General features: G+C 38.2%; 1 protein-coding gene across 14 annotated transcripts in view; it reads right to left on the reverse strand.

Annotated features, from left to right (window-relative positions):
* Nucleotides 1-20,280, reverse strand: part of syne2b (spectrin repeat containing, nuclear envelope 2b) — a 212,925-nt gene that overhangs the window by 82,897 nt on the left and 109,748 nt on the right. For 10 of the 14 annotated variants that reach the window (XM_055005572.1, XM_055005580.1, XM_055005571.1 and 7 more), the window contains 14 exons: nucleotides 19,917-20,076; nucleotides 12,848-13,003; nucleotides 12,591-12,731; nucleotides 12,274-12,450; nucleotides 10,793-10,930; nucleotides 10,526-10,711; nucleotides 10,329-10,442; nucleotides 10,077-10,229; nucleotides 9,789-9,905; nucleotides 8,441-8,572; nucleotides 7,103-7,204; nucleotides 6,523-6,600; nucleotides 4,289-4,387; nucleotides 651-788 (listed from right to left, as the gene is read on the reverse strand). In XM_055005572.1, the coding sequence (XP_054861547.1) occupies nucleotides 651-788; nucleotides 4,289-4,387; nucleotides 6,523-6,600; nucleotides 7,103-7,204; nucleotides 8,441-8,572; nucleotides 9,789-9,905; nucleotides 10,077-10,229; nucleotides 10,329-10,442; nucleotides 10,526-10,711; nucleotides 10,793-10,930; nucleotides 12,274-12,450; nucleotides 12,591-12,731; nucleotides 12,848-13,003; nucleotides 19,917-20,076 (1,891 nt within the window). The remainder of the gene's footprint in view (nucleotides 1-650; nucleotides 789-4,288; nucleotides 4,388-6,522; nucleotides 6,601-7,102; nucleotides 7,205-8,440; nucleotides 8,573-9,788; nucleotides 9,906-10,076; nucleotides 10,230-10,328; nucleotides 10,443-10,525; nucleotides 10,712-10,792; nucleotides 10,931-12,273; nucleotides 12,451-12,590; nucleotides 12,732-12,847; nucleotides 13,004-19,916; nucleotides 20,077-20,280) is intronic. The other 4 variants (XM_055005570.1, XM_055005576.1, XM_055005577.1 and 1 more) reach the window with 4 other exon arrangements.

Consider the following 20,280-nt stretch of genomic DNA (forward strand, 5'->3'; position numbering starts at 1 on the left):
GCCCATGTCATGTTTTTGATTACTATTTCAATGTGTTATTTAACAACGGGCACCATGACAAAGACTTCTGACACTTAATGACCTCTAACCAGAACTCATTTGTTTACGACAAATTGGGGTTGATTAGGACAGCGTTACTATATGTCAGGGACATACTGCACATACCAGAGACCAAGTTACAGGTCTAAAACTGCAGTAAAATATCAAATAATTGATTACTAATTGATAACAGCTAAATTAGCATCCTTCCTAGAATTGTTTCTCCCTTTATGGTGCCTGTGTGACGGCAGATGTGAAAAAAGAATCAGACTTCTGTGGCGGTTACTGATCTCAAACCAGAGTTTAAGTGTCTAAAACAAACTACAGTGCTTATAGATCTCAATCTATGAAAGAAAAGACATATTTAAAGCCTAAATCATGTGTCTGTTGAGTACGAGCACTGGACAAATGATCGCTGTGGTCAAATCGTTGATTGATTTGCATCCCTGGAGTCACAGTTCCTCTTTACAACACCTGAGTGATGCAGACCCAAACATAAGATAAAGTTGATACCAATCAGTTAAACAGTGGTTTTATCAGATCTAGCTGACATGTAAAGCTCGTTTCAACCCCTGGTAGCTACCTGCATTGGTGGGCGGGGCTTACGGTACCTGGCAGGTGAGTAGCTGCTGCTCCACACTCTCCTGCATGTCGGGTCCAGCGGCTGTCAGGATCTTCTGGGCTTCCTGAAGCCACGACTCCAGCCGGGCGACTCTGTCCAGGCAGACATGGAAGACGTCTCCTGGTCCCTGAAACACAACAAACCCGGCTGAGCCTCGGAGCTCCAGGGCTGCAGGTCCACGGAGGCTCCAGCTCTGGTCTACACTGACATTTCTAAGTGTGCTTCCTCCGTCTGTGTTTCTTTACCTCCTGGCTCCACCCACCTGCAGCTCAAACTACTTCCTGGTTCTCCAGTGACAGAAAGAAAGAAAGAAACTCGGCCTCGGGCTGTAGGGAGGAGCTGAGCGGCAGTAAACACAACACCTTCCTACGCCCTGCTGCCAAATATAAGACAATCCCACCTGACAACACATGATAGATCACTATTTTTGAATTTTACCAGTAGATTCTGGTGTCCTGCTCCTTTAACTCTGTTTTCATCTTTTCTTAATGCATTGAGTGCCTGATCTCTGCAAACAGCTGCAGAAGGATTCACAGAGTCAACAAACCTGCTCTGAATGTCAGAATTAATCCCACGGCTTCACTCTTCACAAAGAATCTTTTGTTAAAGGTTCCCTCAAATTATCAGTTACACTTGTTTTCATGAAGTTGCTGAAAGTATCGCCCTCTTTACAGAATTTTACTCCTGTGTCCGTTTTGCAGGAAGTCCAGGTGTCTGCACTAAAAATATATCAATTTATCTTGTAAACAGAACGAGGGCACAGGTAAATCATTCTACAGGACAATTTTAGCATATTACTGGATTCAAATACTAATTAAAGAGTACAAATGACTCCATTTCTGCATCAAATCACTCATTTATGCAATCTATGCTTTTATTTTTGGACTTTTTGTGAATATAAATTCACAAACATTCTATTTCTATTTCAATTCTAATCTAGTTTAACGTGTAAGACAGCGATTTGGGGGGCATGAATTAAACTGCTTTAAGGGACATTTTTTAGTAATTCACGAGACTAAAATATTGAGTACAAATGACTCAATTTATCAGTTATTTTCACAATCCGTGCGCCTTCTTTTCTACTTTTTTTTTGTGAATATAAATCCCCAAATGCAAACAAAAAATCCATTCAAGATAAATGCATTCAGTGCAATCAATGGAGCAAATTTCACTTCAAACCACAAAGTCATGACATAAAAATCAGTTGACGGTTATTTTCTCAGTTGGTCAAACCTCTGAGGGTCAGAGTTAGCAGGAGGATGGTGCTTTTGGTTTGAATCATGCGGGAAATTCGGTGGTAAATGTGATTTTGTATGTTTTTATGGCTGATTTACTGCTTCTAGAGGACTTTTGGTGGATTTTAGTCCAGATTTTTGCAGAAGTGAGCGTCGAGATGCCTCAGAAAAACAACCAGGTTCCTCACAGCTCCTCTCTGAAAGTTTTAAGTGTATATTTTATGTTTTATGCAGGTATAAATGCAGTATTTATGTGTACTCTGTGTTTAGAAACATCCCCCCTCTGTCCATTCATGAGCTCCTGACACAGAAAAAGAGAGACGGAGGAATGGATCACTGTTGTGGGTTTATTTGTATTTGTGTTTGGTTTCTTTGCAGACAGAATAGAAAGGCAACAAGTGGAACAGTTACATGCCAAGTAATGTAAGACATCAGCGCTGCTTCCAGGAGAAACCTCAAACCTCCCAGAGTGGTAGCTTTTTAGATGCTTCTACTTATTTTAAGTAATCGGTGAATTGTCTGGGCTTTAAAATGTCTTAAAAACGAAAATCGATTGTCTTGTTTGTCCACAATGCAAAGATTTTCACGTTACTGACATAGACGGAAGAAACCAGAAAATATTCATAATATTTGGCAATTAATTCAATATCTGGCAGCTAATGTTACAGGAAATAAAGTTACCACTAAATTGGGAGTTGCATGGTTTCCACCTGTTAACAGCGGCGTGTTAATCAGTGATCAGTCAAAGCAGTGCATTTTCATGGCTCTTAAAAAGGTACTTAAATATAAAACTTGTACTGCGGAAGTGAAAAATGATCGTTCCAAAGCAGGAATCTTTGTCCAGGCAGCGTAGTAATAATTAAAACAACAAACCCCACTTTATTTATATTATTTATAGATATATTTATGTTCAGATTATTGAGAATACAAACAGCAGATGCACAGAAGCGAGCAAACAGGTGTTTATTTCAACAGATGTGCTCTGGATCCAATGACTTTAAACCACCATCCCCTATATGATACATTATTATAAAACATGGCTCACATTAAAGCCTATTCATACACTTTTATAAAAACATCAGAGAAAAAGGTCCATGCAAAAAGCTTAATACAGACTGTTACCAAACGTCCACCCCACATGCTAAATTCCACCAGTCTGCCTTCATTTCCTGGTGAATCAACACTTCTCACTACAAGGTCATCTCCAAAACTCTAAATGACTCTCAGTGAGCTCGGTAATCTTCAATGTAAACACAAACTTGGAAAATCTTTGGCACAAATCTGCTTTGATTTCGTTCTTTCGCTGCATTTTAGTTTTTTTATCGCAGTTAATCGAGAAATGCTGAGATTTCAAATGTAAACAAAAAGCTTTTCGATCCTCCGCCATGTAAATGCACTGAGTGTTTAAAGTGACACGTTTCTAGAGGACGTCTGGAGCTACAATGAATCAGGAGCTCTGGACTTGATTTTCTAGAAGAAAGGAAGGTTCTACAAGAAAGATACCAGTTTGGTCGTATGGAAAAGTGACTCTAGAGAAGTCAGAAGCAATTTCCAGAGGTTGAATTCAGGGCTTGATTCTAGAGGAGGTTGGAGGTTCTAGAAGAAACGGGTGTTCTAGGTTGGTTTCTTAAAAATGGAAGGTTTGGTTTTAGAGATGAGTCTACGGCTAGCTCTAGAAAGTCTAGAAGAATCCCAAGTTTAAGAAGTAGAAGTTCCACGATCTGTTCTAGAAGACTCTTCTTCAAGATTTGTTTAGAAGACTTTTCTAGAAGCCTGGGTTGTAGAGTTAGATCGGATTCTAGATGACAATGAGAGCTTAAAGGATGGATCTAGAAAAAGTTGGATTTCTCATCTAGGCTGTAGAAGACGCAGGTTTCAAGATTTGGTTCTACAAGTTAGGAGGTTTGTTGTAGTAAAACTCTTGGTTCTAGAGTCCAACTAAAAAAAGAACCACAGAGTTTGTGGATTTGTTTGAAGAAGGTAGAACTGAAGATTGACTAGAAACAATTGGAGCTCCAGGATTCAATCTGAAAGATTCCATTTAAATCTCAACTGGAATCTAGAAAAGTTGAATGCCTGATGTAGAAGAAGTTGGAGAAATCGTTGGCAGGTTTGCCTTTAATTCTAGAACCATTGTGAGCCCAAACGTGGTTTCTAGAGCAGGTCGGAAGTTTTAGGACTGATTTCAGACAAGAAATGAGAAGTCTAAGGTTTGTTCTACAGGAAGCAGTTGAATCTAGGCTTCCTTTGGAAGGCATTTGAAGATTTTTGACACAGATCTAGAAGGTTCTAGGTTGAGAGGAAGTGAGAAGCTCTAGATCTAGGAGACTACACATTTCTGCTGGGAGCCAGAGTCGGCTTTGGAGGCCTTTACGGTGGAGGCAGTGTTTACCATACTCTCGGGCAGTGACTGAGTTCTGACTGTGCCCAGGGGTTTTGATAAAGCTTCAGATGAACTTGCTTCAGTGGTGTCAGTGGAGACCTCAACATCCTGAAGAAACATGAGCAGGTTAGAAGATCAGTCAGGTCAGTCCGTTACATACTTCACACAGTTACTCAGCCACACTGTTAAAGAATTACATCACATCATGTTAAACATTTCTGAGTTCTGTTATTCTGAACAAACTGCGATTATTTATCGATTATTTACTATTTTTAACACTGATTTTCTGATGAGTCAATAAAATCTTGTGTTAATGATGTAAAAATAACCAAAACCTACATTTTCCATTACTATTATTGCTACTAGATCACTATTTCGGAGAGTAAGTTAACATGCAGCTCACATTTATAAACCAATCTATACCATAAGTAGCTTATAACGATAAACAAAAGGTCTATGAAACACATAACCAAGGTTAATTAAAAGATAAGTCTGGAAATCTTCTGTATTTAACTTTTTGTGAACAAATGTCATAAAAGATTCAAAACACATATTTTCTACCCAATACATAAACATAGATTTAAGAAAACACGAAGGCCCTTCCTGGTTCAAAGCAGCAGTCATAAGAATCAAAATTTGTCAAACAGCAATGAAATTTAGTCCAACTAATTTATGAAAATTGTAAACGGCAGCTGCATTTGTGATTTTTTTTGTATTTTAAACTGTCTGGCAACCTTCAATTAGTTTGTCTTTCATCTGTTTTAATTAGTGTTAAATATTGTCTTATTGTAATAACTAAAAGCTGTAAATAAAACCTTAATATTTTTTGAAGATCTAAAATGTGGCCGTGCCTTCAAATATGCACAACTTCAAGCCATCATATAATTTAAATGGAAAGTTATACAAAAATTTTGCCACAGTACAATTGTTAGTAATGTGGAAACTAGTTATAGAGATCAAACTTATTTTTTATTCCAGGCTGTAAAATTGTGTATTTGTGCTGTAAAGTTGGACATTTTAACATTGAAATTTATGGGGATTGACTCACTTTTGTAGTTAGCCTCTAGTGGCCATTTAAAGAAGTGCAGCTTTAAAAAAAATGTTTTTGTATAATGAAAAACTGTAAATAAAACTTCAAGAAAAGCAGATATTTTGAAGATCTGAAACACCTCAAGTGTTCATCTGTAACTTCAAAGCAGCCACACCTTTAAATTGCACGACTTCAAGCCTTAATAATATTCACACAAGTGAGTTTAATAAAAATTTACCCCTCATAAAGTTGTCATGACTGTGGAAAATAACTGTAGAGACCAAAACTATTTTTTTGTTCCAGACTGTAAACTTGTTTATTTCTGCTGTAAAGTTGGACATTTTAATGGAGGTCTATGGGGATCGACTCGCTTTTGGAGGCAGCCTCAAGTGGACAGTTGAGGAACTACAGTTTTAAAAAATATGCTAGATTATGAAAAAATGTAAATTAAACTTTAAGAAAAGCGTATATTTTGAAGATCTGAAACAACTGCTGTTCATCTGCAACTTTAAAGCAGCTTCACCTTTAATTTTGCACAACTTTAAGCATTAATAAAATTTAAACGAGTGAATTTAATAAAAAAATCACCTTTTATACAGTTGTCATAAATGTGGAAATTAACTGTAGAAACCAAAAATGTTTTCTTTCCAGGCTGTAAATGTGTTTATTTTTGCTGTGAAGTTGGACATTTTAACATGGATGTCTATGGGGACTCCATTTTTGGGGGCAGCCTCTACTGGACATTTGAGGAATTGCAGTTTTTAAAAATATGTTGTGTAATGAAGAATAGAATCTTAAGAAAATCATATATTTTGAAGATCTGAAACATCTCGTTCTCACCTCTCATTTTAAGCAAACACACCTTTAATCTTGCAAAACTTTAAGCCTTAATAAAATTTAAAGAAATGAATTTAAGAAAAATTTACCCTTTACATAGTTGACATGAATGCGGAAATAAACTGTAGAGACCCAAACTATTTCTTTGTTCCAGACTGTAAACTTGTTTATTTCTGCTGTAAAGTTGGACATTTTAACATGGAGCTGACTTGTTTTTGGAGTCAGCCTCTAGTGGACATTTGAGGAACTGCAGCTTAATTTTTCAGCTTTTGGATACCCAAACAATACTCGTTAGTAGTATCAATTTATTCTCGTCTTTTTGTGAGGAATATTACCAGACTTATCCTAATAAAACAACTCACAAAAGTTCAGTTACCTTGTTTTCTGATGCACTCAGTTCAGTTTTTTGTCCAGCAGCAGCTTCAGCCTCTTCTGAGGCGACAACGGCAGGTTCCTGAAGCCAACAACGACACAAGTTATAGAAAACAACCAAACTAAAATGCTGTAAGCCTAAAAAACACAGCTGGTGAACTAGTGTGAGTTAATGCTACTGCCTCATAGATTCTAAACATAATACTGCCCTCGAGAGGAAGAACAACAAGCAGACACAGGAAAGAGGGAAGTGCAGTGATTGAAGAGATGCATAGAGGTTCAGGAAGGGGTTTAATACGACGAGTAGGGAGGTGGTAGTAGAGGTGAGGAAGGTGATGGGGAGCAGAGTGACCCAGGTCAGAGATTAGTCATTCAATAAATGCTTTAATCGTAACCGGATCAGTAATCGGGTCTCAGGTGTTTCATCGGATGTTCACATAATTTCCTAAAATTTATTATAATTAATCGTGGAAAACGTCCTCCCTGACCTTGGGTTGCAAATTAGGGAAAAGGAGCTGAACGAAAGCAGTGTATGAACAGAGGAAGAAAACGGCTGAAAATGGATTTTCCACGATCTTCTTTACCTCCGGCATAGTGCCCAGGAAAGCATCCCAGAGCCACCAGAAAACACCTCCTCCAAACTCTTCCACTCTCTGCTCGCCTTCAGCAGCTGGATGCTCATGCTGCTGACATGAAAACACGCTCATGTGCAGAGTCAGACAACATCTGGGAGCAAACATCTGGCTCGCTAACTCTGGCCTTGTTTCCATATTGTGTTTTTAACGCACATTTTTGAGGTTTTGCATTAACTTTCTCAGTTAATGGAAATGGCATTAGTAGGTTAGAAGGTGCTTGTAAAGCGTTTACCTCCACCTTTAGCGACACTAAATAACTAAATTCCAATGATTAATCGATTAGTATGTCAGCTGTCAATTACTAAACTGGTACTAATTATGGATTAAACGGTTTTAGCAATTTTATTTTAAGGAAATAGGAAAAATTTTAGGATTCGAGCTTCTTAAAAGTCAATATATGACAGTAAACTGAATATTTTGGGGACTTTGCAAAACACTGTTCAATATTTTTCACCATTTTCTGACATTGTATAGGACAAAGCAACAAACCGGTTAATTGAGAAAATAAAAGACAGGGTCATCGGCAAAGAAAATCATCATTAGTTGCAGCTGCCCCAAAGCAATTAATAAAAATGAGACAAGTCCACATTTTATTTTTAGCATTTTTTTTTTTGTGAAATTCGCGTGACAGTTATTTGGAATCACAGTTCTCTTTTTGAAGCTTCATTAACCTCGACAAGGAGGTTGTTTTTTCGGATGTCAAGGTATTTGTTTCATCAAATGTGGTGTGTTTTTTAGTGAGTTATTTTCACTTATTTCTCTCTCCTGAACTCCCCTAAATTATTCTACTTCATTTAGAGGCAGGAAATCAAAGCTGCAATGCCTCTACTAAATAAAATACTTAAACCTGAGATGTCATATGGCAGCAATATTACATCAAATGGAAATACTTCTAAATATCTTGCAAAAAAATGTTATACAAACCTCCCTCTAAATTCAGATGGAAATACCTGGTACTTTTTGAAAAAGGTTGGGATCTTCTACAGGTTTAAATGAAGCTTGTCGACTGAAAATGTTTTTCTGTTAATTAGTGCAAAGCAAAACTTTAACAGGATTCATGACAAAAACATTTCCAGTAGAGAAATTAGTAGCATTTAGCATGCAGAGGGAAAAAAAAGAAAGTAAAATCACCATCATTTCAAATGCTTTGTTAACGACAAATGGAAGATCGGTCATATGTGCAACACAAAAGACCAAACTGCATTTTTCAGAGCTAGATTCAGGTTTTTTGATCAACTGATGCTTACGTCATGCTTATAAAAGAGGCGAAGGATGAGATTTTCTTACCTGAGTGCTTTCAGGTGTCCAGGACTGTCTTTGTTCAGGTGAGGTTCGTTCTACAGTCAGCAGTGTGGCTCCGGTTCTCCTCAGAACATCTTCTTCAACATGGACGATCCTGATTTGACCCTGTTCCTCCTTCTGAGAGGAAAAAAAAAATGTAGTTCTTGTTAAACTGATTATTTCTTGGTTTGTACACATAATAACTTTGGGGTGGCACATAATGGACGGACGAGGTGCAATCAAAAAGTTGTGGGACTGTTTGTGCACGATCATCGATCATTAAGACTTGTGTTCCAGATGTTTTTGTAATGTTTGTTTGTGCATGTTTGTGATTTCACTGTGGAATTTAAACTTTTTCAGAAAGCAAACCCCACATTTAGTGTCAGATGACGGCTGGATGATCCAACCTTCATGTCAAAGATCATCATGGTGACCAGATAAGGGTTGGCAGCTACCATCAGGAGAAGAAACCGCAGCTTAACAGTGGAAGAGCTGCAATCTCCAAGACCAAGAAAGGAGAGTCGAGTGACGTTTGCTGTTTTCTTCAACATTTATGTGGATGTACATCATGGTTTGCACTAACAATAACGTCCCGAAGTGTCTGAGGAAGAACTTTTGAAGCAACTGACCTCAACTATGACACAACCCACAATAAAATAACACAAATTTCACTCCTTACCTGTTCTACTCTCTAGATTTGTCACTTTGCGACGTCATACTCCCGCAAAAAATGAAATTCTAGTAGAAAGTTTACGGTTCCCGCTATCAAATAACATATTTGTTGCTTCCTACCTGTTCTACCCACTAGATTTTGCATAAATTTCACTCCTTACCTGTTCTACTCTGTAGATTTGCCACAAATGACCTCAACTGTGGCACAATCCACAATAAAATAACACAAATTTCCCTCCTTACCTGGTCTACTCTCTACATTTTGGCTCTTTGCGACTTCGTATTCTTGCAAAAAAATGGAATTCTAGTTGAAGGTTTGAGGTTTGTACTATCAAATAACACAAGTGTCACTTCCAACCCATTCTACTGGCTAGATCAGACTCCTTGCATTTTCTTACATTTGGAAAAAACAACACTCTAGTTGAAGGTTTGCCGTTTTGAGACAGTTTAGGAGATTCAGCGCTCATAACTGGACTTCCAGGGAGCATTGCAAGTGTTACAGGAGCACTGGGAGAAGAGTATCACTGACACTGGCTCAAAACTTGATCACACCTCGTAGAATTCATTGTAAGTCACTGTGGGACACGTTTTCCGACATTTAACAAGTCTTAACTTTCTCCTTTTAAAAATTTTAACAACATTTTAAACATTTCAAACTTCCTTTAATTTGGACCAAACTCACCTCGGCCTCCCCAGAAGTAGATTTCTGCAGCTGAGGCTGAGACGTTGTCTGTTTAGTCGACTGAGCTTTGGCTTGGATCGGAGTCGGAGGCTGTGCGATGAACAGAGCAGGAACCTTCTGCAGAAACATTGAAGGAAAAGGTTCAATAAACTCCACTTCAATTCAATTTTATTTATATAGCGCAAATTACAGGTCACATTGTCTCAAGACGCATTACAGAACTCATATGCCTGGGACTATTCTAGTTAAATTATCTGATTAACTGGTTTAAAGAACTGATTAACTAACCTTCTCCAGTTCCAGCAGCAGAGTCTGGAGCTGATCCACAACACTGAACACAGTCAGAGTCTCTTCAGCCTTTTCTGGAAGACAAAGTCCTGGTTTGCACTTCTGGATCTCAGCTACTGTCCTCCTCATTGACTGGATCCTCTGTTCAACCATCTGTGGAAAAAACATCAAGAAAACCAGAAAACGATGGTTAGTAGTACTTTATTTTGTATTTCTGGCTTGCAACAATAAACAACTTAAAGACAAACTCACCTTGAGGCTGTCCTCTCTGGGGCTCGGTAAAGATTCTGGAGAAGATAGTAAAGTCTTGATCTCACCCACGTCGCTCTCCATCTTCCTGACTTCACTCTCGATGGCCTCCACCTCCTAGAAATCAATCAGTATATTCAAGAAGTTAAAAAAACAGTAAAATAGGTGAGCACATGGCGAACTAGAATGCAAAGACTCACGGCAGCAGCGTGTTCCAGCTGAGACAGAGGAGCTGTGAAACTGTCCTGAACGTCGGCCACCTGGCGGTCGGCTTCCACCAGCTGCTCCTGTAAAGTCGTGACGTCGCAAACCTGCGACATTTCCTTCAGGACGGAGCTGAAGTTCTGCAGAGTGGTTCGGATCTGGGCCGAGTCGTCCAGCACCATCTGTACATCAAGACGAAGAGGAAGCTAGTTTAAAAATGTAAAAAAGCAGTGTGGAAATGTGATGTGGTGCAGTGTACCGACCTGCAGAGCGTGGACGTGGCTGCTCAGACATTTAGCAGTGGTGTAGGTGCAGGGAGCAGCGAGCCACGACTGAGCTTCAGACATCCAACTTTTAGAGCTGTTGATCATCTCCTGATGCTCCTGAAGCCACGTGTGGATCTGAAGAAAAAGATGTACTTTTAATAAAAGCTCCATAAATTTTGATCTCTGCTGTTAAGCTACCAGTTATTAGAAGCACCAAAGCAATTTCTGGTTTTGTTCTCACCGTAGTTCATTTTTTATAAAATCCTGCACCTCTATGGAAACAGAACAACCACGAAGAAGGAATGAGAGCGGTTTTATTTTCCTTAGTCTAAAATTGACCAAAATAACTCGAAAACCATCCAGCATTACTTGAAACTCATCCACACTGACTCAAACTGTGATCAAAATCACAATTTTTTTTGTGAATTTTTGGAAAGATGTTTCACCATGCTGAATGTATCTTCCAATAACTTATTCCTCTGTTCACTGTTTCTGAGCCATGCTGCATTTATTTTATTGATCCGACAGCTCTGATTTTCCTCACAGCCTCTCTGTGGAAACACTGCCTGCAGTTCTTTCTGTTTCTACAGTTTCTGACTTCAACAAATTTTGATTCTTGGTGATTTTTAAAAAGATAACACGCCTTTTAAATCTGACAGAGTTATGCGATTTAGAGGGTTAAAATAAAATAGATCTCAGGCACGTTTCAAGCTGATGTATTTGTCATAAATGTGAGCATTATGACTGTAAATGTGATGCTAACTTTGCACTATTTGCCTTCATTGAAGAGGTTTACAGAAATCATTTGTTTTCAAGTCCGATTGAAAAGAAACTAGCAGCTGGTGAAGGGCATTTTGCAAACTTTTAGCTTTTACTGAACATACTTAGAACTGAATTTGGGAGGTAGAACGATGATTGAATGATGGAAATGCAGTTACAAAAATTACCCTTCTAAGTGGGTAAATTCTGTGTTTCCTTTGGGTTAGATTTAAAAAGCAAATGTTTAAAGTGCTAAACGCTATTCACAAGATGTTCAGTACAGCTAATCATTTCCCTGAATCTCTACAACAAAAGGCATAGAGTGTGAAGTTAGCATGACCGATAGAGTCATATTAGTCACATTAACGGGGAAAATTCTAGATTATAATAAACAAAAATGTCCTTTAAACTCTGGGTAGTAAAAGTATGATGGATAAGAGAGAAAACAGAATATTAACTGTGAAAAGAAATTACAAATCACAACACATACGACCCAAGAAAGTTCTTTTGTGTTGAAAAAATAACTTTTACACTCCTTTATTGAGCTGTGATGTTTCTGAGGAGGTCACTAAATGAATAAACATTAATTAAAAGCACAGAAACAGTCGTTACGTCTTTGTTGTTTGACACCAAACAAACTCAACTTTTCATTATGGCTGAGAAAACCATAAATAAGCAGCATATTAAAGAGAAACAAACATTTAGATATAGAAACTCACCTTGCTGAGTAACGTCGTCCTCTGTTCCGCCTGTTTGGCCAGTAAAGAGTGAAGCTGCTGAACCTCCACCAGCCTCTCCGTCAGGATTAAAGCCCCCTCAGGCTTCTCCAAGTCCTGCAGGTCGACTTCCAGAGCAGCCAGACGGGAATGCCAGATGTCCAGCTCGTCCCAGACACGCTGAGTAGAAATAAAATACACAAGCCAAGATTTATTAGTGATTATTTCATTTATTCAACAACAGAAATGTACTTTGCAGAGACAGGATGGCAGAAAACACTTAAAATATATCACTTTTAACTTTATAAACCGCTGTATACCTTCTGAGTGACCTTTGCTTCGATCACCGTTGGACTTCTCTGTTCCAGTCGGTTCTGAACTGATCTCAGACCAGCCTGGATCTCCGACAGCTTCGCTCCCAGTTTGTGGACCGGACCGCTCCTGGCCACCGCCTCGCCCATCTGACCAACCAATCAGAGACAAGAACAGCTATTCCACTAGGAAACGGTCTTTTTCAATCCTGTCTACATTAAACGTCAATAAATTCTCCTTGTCTGAGAATTAAAGTCTTGTGTACCTTTACTTCGACTTCCTGCAGTGAGTTTGTGACTTCCTGTAGTTGGCTTTCGACCTCTACCGGTACCAGAGTGTACATGTCCGAGTATTTCATATTCAGACTCTCCATGATGCGCTGCAGCAAAGACTTCTGGGTACAGAGCTGGCTGTAGAGGTCCTGAAACCACAGACAAAAAAGATCTTGAAAATGAAAGACACAACCTGAACGTCTCCAACCTGTGGTAGTAACTGTTTCGAGTCAGGAGAGTGTGAGACGCCATATCGTCAACATCAGGACCTTTATTTGACTAGTTTTTGTGACCATTTTCTCCATGGAGTTCAAACTTTTAAAGAGAGAAAACATCACTTTCTACAGCTGGATGATCCAACATGATCATGTGGAGAATCTTCATGGTGACCACATTAGGGTCAGCAGCTACCATCAGGAGAAGAAACAGCAGTTTAACAATGGAAGATCTCCAAACTCCAGGTTTGGATCTAGACGTAACTAGAGACAGATGTCAGTTCAGGAGTATCAGGAGCACGCTGGTTGTTTTTTTTTTTTCAACATTTACAAGGTTGTGCACCTATAATTTGTCCCCCAGAGTTGGACTGTCAACATCCCAAGGCGTCTGAACTAGAACATCCGGAGCAAAAGACATAAAATGTGGTGGTTTGTGGATTTTCTAAAGACTATATTTTTTTAGCCACAACAGCACAGTCGTCGCTCGCTACATGCCAGACGTACCAAATTTCTCTCCCTGCAACTTTTTCCATCTTCCAAAAAACTATGCCAAGTCCAAGGGCTGCGTTTAGTTTTAGGAGATTCAGTTCATCACACATGTTCAGATAACAGGAGTGCCAGAAAGTGTTGCAAGTGTTGCAGGAGCACTGGGAGCAGAGCAGCACTGCACAAGATGACTACTTTGACAATGACGGCAGCCACATTTAAATCAGGTATAGTTTCTGATTTTTATATGCACGGTCTCTGAACTTTTTGATCTTCTCTCATATATTTTGGCCTAAAGTCATTAAGCCTCACAGAAGTCTTTTTCACGGTGCCCATTGGCTAGCTAAAAAAAAACACAATACTCTTTTCTTGCCAACACAGAAGTCACTACTTCCTCTGGTCTCTACAATATATAACAGTAAGATCACCATCTGGTGGAACAACCAGGTACTGCAGCTGATCTACAATACTTAACCCTCAGGAGCCTAGTGACACACCGGTGCGTCAATAGTAATTGAACAAAGCAGGAAGATGAAGCATTGACGAGTCTCCCTTTTAACTTGTGTCGAAAGTGCGGATTTTGAACTTTCTACCAGTTTTTGAATCGTGTTGATCGGCCAAGTAAAACCAGAGTTATGATCAATAATATACGCTACATTTTTTACCGAACTTTACCCGAGCGTATTTCGAGCATCTTTTATGCACGACTAAACATTGAACTTTGGACTCAGTGGAGAGTCCTCTCCCGCCGAAAGTGCTGGCTAGAAAAACAGAAACACAGGGCTGCCAGCTCTCACACTTTGGCCATGAGACAAACACAGTACCTTAGCGTGAGATTTGGTGTAGGACGGTGGAATATTTTAGAAATACACAGAGGAGAGACGGCCAAAGTGTGGATGTGGAACTTTCTATCATTGTTTTAGTCAGGGGACAGTTATAACTCTATGAGAGAGCAGCTCTCAGCTCCACTCAGACAGCAGCACGTCCTTCACTGGCTTTGGACACAGATCACTCTGTCTGCCAGACACAGAGAAGACACAGGATGCACAGAAAATGAAGACTTTGCTTCAGATTAAATAAATAAATAAAATAATAATAATAATAATAATAATAATAATAATAATAATAATAATAATAATAATAATAATAATAATATAATAATATAATAAAATATTCTAGCAATGGAGAACACCAGGACTCCAGATTCTCCTCATGGTCCTAAAGCCCGTTTCCTAGAGACTGTGGTGGACAGAAAAAGTTTTTTGGAGTGGCACAAACTCATTTATGTAAAATTTTATTGTGACTCCTGATGAGTTTGTAAATAGTTGTGCAAAAGCGCCTAAAAATTTCCTACATTTTAGTGCAAATAGTGGTATGTAACTGTGTTGACTGCTAAATTTGCACATTATTTTATGACAAACAATTTATATTTGCTTTCTAAGTTCTGAAAAGGATTCTTTACACGTGTTTATGGTGTCCAAAGTAAAAAGAATCTAACTTTTTCCTACTCGGACTTTGTATTTTTTCTGCATTTTTATGTCAGGTGTGTTCATACATTATATCAAAATGTATAAATAATTGTAGAATCACACAGGTGAGGTTGTGCTGAAAAAAGACACCAAGCAAAGCAAGATCAACAGTTTTTAAGGTGAAATATAAAAGGTAAAATCAGAATTAGTCAAAAACGGACCTCAGTCAAATTGTCCCCTCAGGCCCCTAAGAGTTAAAGTGCATATTATCTAAGGATTGTGTAGAGGCAGATGCTAAATATTACATGATTGATCGGATCGGGAGCAAAAAATAAGTTGATCAGGACATCTTTTGCAACAACAATATTTATATTTATACACTGATTTTCTTGCTAACTTTTCATAGCCAATCGTTTGTTTCATTTAACTCAACATTCCTTTCACCAACATCAGCAAGACTATTTTCAAGAAAAATGTTGAATTCAGTTTTTTAAACAGCAGAAACCTTATTTTCTGGAACAAAACATTAATCTTATCTACACTTTTTACCAAAGAAACTGCTTCTAAACTCTCAGTCCTTTGTTCAGCAGTGAACTCTCCCTCTAGAACCTTCAACTTCAAGCCCCTCATTTACACAATACTTAAAGAGTAAACTCTATTCACCTCATTGAACTCCTACTTTACAATAACAACCTACATCATTTTAAAAAGAAAGACAGAAAATGATGTAAAAAGTGAGAGTTAACACAGACCTGGTTCTGACGGCGTCCGATGCTTTGCTGTACAGGGAGGAGCATCCTGTTATCACCGTGAAACTGAGCTTGTACAAAGGACGGAGGACGACGAGGTTTGTTTGAGAGCTGAGAGCAACTGGTGTGGTCTATTTGTAGCTATATTTGTGAGGACTGGTTCACGGAGAAGCCTTATTAAGCAAATCTGTAATATTTCAGACAGCAAAGATAATGTAGAGTATCCAGACATTGTGCAAAAGATAAGATATAGTTGGAAAATCTGTAGGTTTTTGTAGAGTGAGGATGTTTTTGAAAATCCATGTTAGAATGTTGTTGGGAAGGTCTGTAAGTTTTAGAAAAGTCGGCATATTTACATTTTTGCAGTATAAACTTTCTATGGTCTTCACTTCACTGTGTAAAGTGCTTTGAGACGACACCTGCTGTTTACTGGTGCTACATAAATACAACTAAATTGAACTGAATTTGTCAATTTAATGGTCAACATCCATCTAACCCAGTTCTCATTGGTTGGACAGTGGTGTTATTTCAAAAGAAGAAAAGCTCATCATCAGGATTGATCCACTATTTTTTGGCAGCAAAGGAATGTGTTTTCACAACTTTGAACCAGTCCAACGTCATGGAAACTGTTATGTCTAATTTATTTAATGAACATTTATTGGGAGTCGACTCCAAACTAACTAGAAATATGTCAAAGAAGTCATCGTTTTGGCTGCGCTTTGATAAAATGCATGGTCAAAAGTCAAGTCTAAACTTTCCAAACAGCAGCTAACTTGTCTGTATTATATTATTCACTAGTTCTTGTGCTGAACCACCAGTTGATATAGTTTCAGAAATCAGATGAAAATGTGCAGCTGTTCTGCTTCCAGTGATTTTAGCAGAAAACAACCATTTTACAGTGACTTAAAATGCTGCAGACTTTGGCTTTTTATGTTGATTTAGAATTAATTTAGACTAAAAAGGCTGCAGGTAGAGTGAACTTGGTGCTCTGTGGAACATTTAGTTCATCTACAGATAAACTGAGAAAGTTTTTTTCTCTCAATATGGCCACTCAGTTGGTTTAAGAGTAGGAACAATTTTAGTCTACTGAGTTTTTTTAAGTTGTAGAAAACTGGTGAACAGTACTTAGAAAAACAGAACTTAAAATCAGCATCTTATTGAAGGAAAGATGACTTGGATGGAAATTTATCAGTGTGACCAATGGACTGGTTGAAGAGGAGGATTTCAGTGGTTCACTACAGCTCTAATACACATCATTTAAGAAGAGTTTAATTTGGAGAAAAGTGCTGCATCTCTAAGACAGAAGATGAGACACAAAGTTAATAAAAGTTGTGTATTCATTGCTGATTAAATGCATCTTTTTGCTCAAACAGTTTTTCTTTATTTTTATCATTGTCATGATGTGGATTAAATGCTTGGCGAAATCACGAATGTTGGATGAAAAATAGTTATATTAAAGTGAGATTCAGAAAAGTCTACTTATTGTAACATGGAACTGATTTAATGCCTTTTGTTGCTGAAAATTATGTTCTATATCATCCTTTATATTGTAAACTTTACCATCTTAAAAAAAAAAAAACACGTAAAAGATGTTATTTGAATGGAACAATGACTTAGGATTGTTCCTCGAAAAACGGCATGTTATACAAGAAATGATGATGGAAATTTATTTAAGCCATCCTCACGACCACCTCGTCTGGTTGAAGAGTTTGTATTATTTCAGCCGACCGAGTTCTTCTATATTTGACGACAGCACTGTAACAAGTCTGGAAAGGTCTGGGCATTTATCTTATTTGAAGGTTGAAATGTGGTTTTACAGTAAACGGTTCTGTTAAACACTTCAGTTAGAGCCAAATGGAAGATATATTGTCAACGAGTGTCCTCACAAGTGCAGAAGCAGGAGTGTGTTTGTGTTCGCCCATGAAACTCAGCTACAAAGGCCACCTGAAGATCCACTTACAGACCAGAACAAAAGGTGTCTGGTACCAGTGGAGGGCTGAGTAATGGGGGAGTGATGGGGGGATGTTTGGGGTCTTTCAGGGGAGGTAAAGTCTGGATGAGACGTTGGCTTCTGCTCAGGTTTCAGGACAAAGCGATTCTTGTGGGTCGGTGGGTTCACGAAGGTGAAACCAAACAGTCTCTGGGCCCGAAGCCAAGCAGACGGTTAAATTCAGACCTTTTCATATTTACTGGACACAATTAAACAACAACTGCCTCCGTCTACGTTAACAGAGAAGCTGAAGTTTTGGAACAAGATGAACACAACGAGATCAAGTCTAAAATGGCAAAATGTTTGAACATTTAAAGCTGAGATTGACAGTTTGGAATGAACACCACGGATATCAACAACATTTTAGTTATTCCAGATATCTAGGACATCATTCTGATAAGTCAAAAACAGGAAAATATCTGTAACTCATTATGAATTTGTCAAAATAACAGCTGCAGATATCTCAAATTAGGGCTGGTTGATTATTGGGGCTGATAAAATTCAGTCCATGCGCAAAGATAGTCTAGACGCCCTTTTCTTTTTTTTTTTTAACTTCCTGTACAACCATGTAAAAGTCCTCCAAATCTGTAGTTATATCAGAAACTACAGCGGGTGGGAGCCAGCTTGCTTTTAAAACATACTATTGTCGTGTTAGATCATCTTGAGAAGGAAGTTCTAGTAGGTTTCCACCACAATTCTGTGATGAATGAAGCTCTCCTTTTAGACAAACTCTTCCAGATGAGCTTACATTTTGACCAGCTGTGATTCCAGTTTGAGATTTCTAAAACATGATCTTGACTGGGTCAAACTTAAAAATCTAGAGGACAAGGTACATGTTAGATTGAGGGGAATTCAATTATGAAATAACAAATAATCAGAATTAAGATTCATTTGTGCATATTTGCAGCAGCTAAACTGTAGATATCTGTAATTAGAAACTTCATACACGTGAGAAATGACGATGTGGATCTGAAATGAGCTTTTCAACTAGAAAAAATTCAACTGCAGACAGCAGTTAACCGTTTTAACGTCTGGACCAAACCAAAGCCAAGTATCTTTACAGTGTTTATAAGCTGAAGGCTGAGAACGTCTCTATAAACATAGCAGCAGCGATGACGTTACACCAAGTACAAACACATCATTGTGTTTTCAGCTCAGATAATGAAACTGTCTCGTCTCATTAGAGGCTCATTATTTCAACTCCAACGGTCAGGAGAGACAGAAACTCAAACTGTGAGCTCAATGATGTGGGTTTGGATCCCAGAGTGGAACCTGGAGACACCCAGTGGGGAAATACTTTGATTTAACTAATGCTTCCTGTCCGCTAAGATGACTGGATGTTCATGAGTGGCTGGTTTTATAATACAAGTCTTATTTTCAATCACAAAGAAACGAAAGAAAATAGGTTTCAAGTACATTTCGTGGTACAAAAAGGGACTCAGAATGACCAAACATTAATTTAAAATAACCATAAAGACACTCAAAATAACCAAGCAGCCAATAAGGGATTCAAAATGATCAAGAAGCGAGTCAAAGTGACCAGAAATAGACTCAAAATAAAGAAAAATGAATTCAAAATGACCTAAGAGTGATTTAGAATAACAAAAAAGTGATTCAAAATGACCTGAAAGGCACTCAAAATGGCAAAAAAGGGATTCAAAATAATGACCAAAAATGTATCCAAACTCATCACAAAGGGATTCAAAAGGGCAAAATATGGACTGAAAACAACAAAAAATTGATTAAGAATGACCAATAATGGATTCAAAAACACCAAAAAGCAACTCAAAATAACCTAAAATAGTTTAGACTAACAAAACAGGGTTTCAAAATGACCAGAAAGGGATGCAAAATGGCCAAAATGGAATTAAAATAACCAAAATGGATTCAAATGGCAAAAAAGGGACACAAAATTACCAAAAACTGACTCAAAAACATCAAAATGCAATCTAAAATGATCAAAAAGAGAATAAAAATTACAAAAAGTCTTTAAATTGGCCAAAAATCTTATATAATCTCACTAAAATTGACCTTTTCTGGGAGGAAATGCACCTCTGTTTAGCTGTAAACTTACTATTAAGCCTTAATATTTCCTGTTCAAACTTCAGTAAACCAGCTGCAGGTGTGAGGAGCATTAATCTATAGAAACCCACCTGTAGCTGCTGAGTGCTGCTGCTCTTCTCCATCTCCACCAGAAGACCTTCTGCAGCCTCCGTCCAAACCCGGACGCCCTGAAGCTCCTCTCGGACCTTTTCTCTTTCCTCCAGCTCCATCCTGGTGGCCATTAAACCCTCCATACTCCTCTGCTTCACTCTAATGAACATACAAACACACATTTAAACAGGAACTCCATGACTGAGTTAAACCTGTGGAGTATTTAAACTCTAAACACAACCTACTTTAACTGATTGCTTATCCAGGAGTACCAGGGATTATGGATAGTTGACTTCTTTGTGTCAACAGACTACTTTAATTAGGAGAAGAGTTTATTAATACACTAAAAACAGTAAAAGTTTG

Source organism: Amphiprion ocellaris, chromosome 20, assembly GCF_022539595.1.
Source record: "Amphiprion ocellaris isolate individual 3 ecotype Okinawa chromosome 20, ASM2253959v1, whole genome shotgun sequence".
Classification (NCBI taxonomy): Eukaryota; Metazoa; Chordata; class Actinopteri; family Pomacentridae; genus Amphiprion; species Amphiprion ocellaris.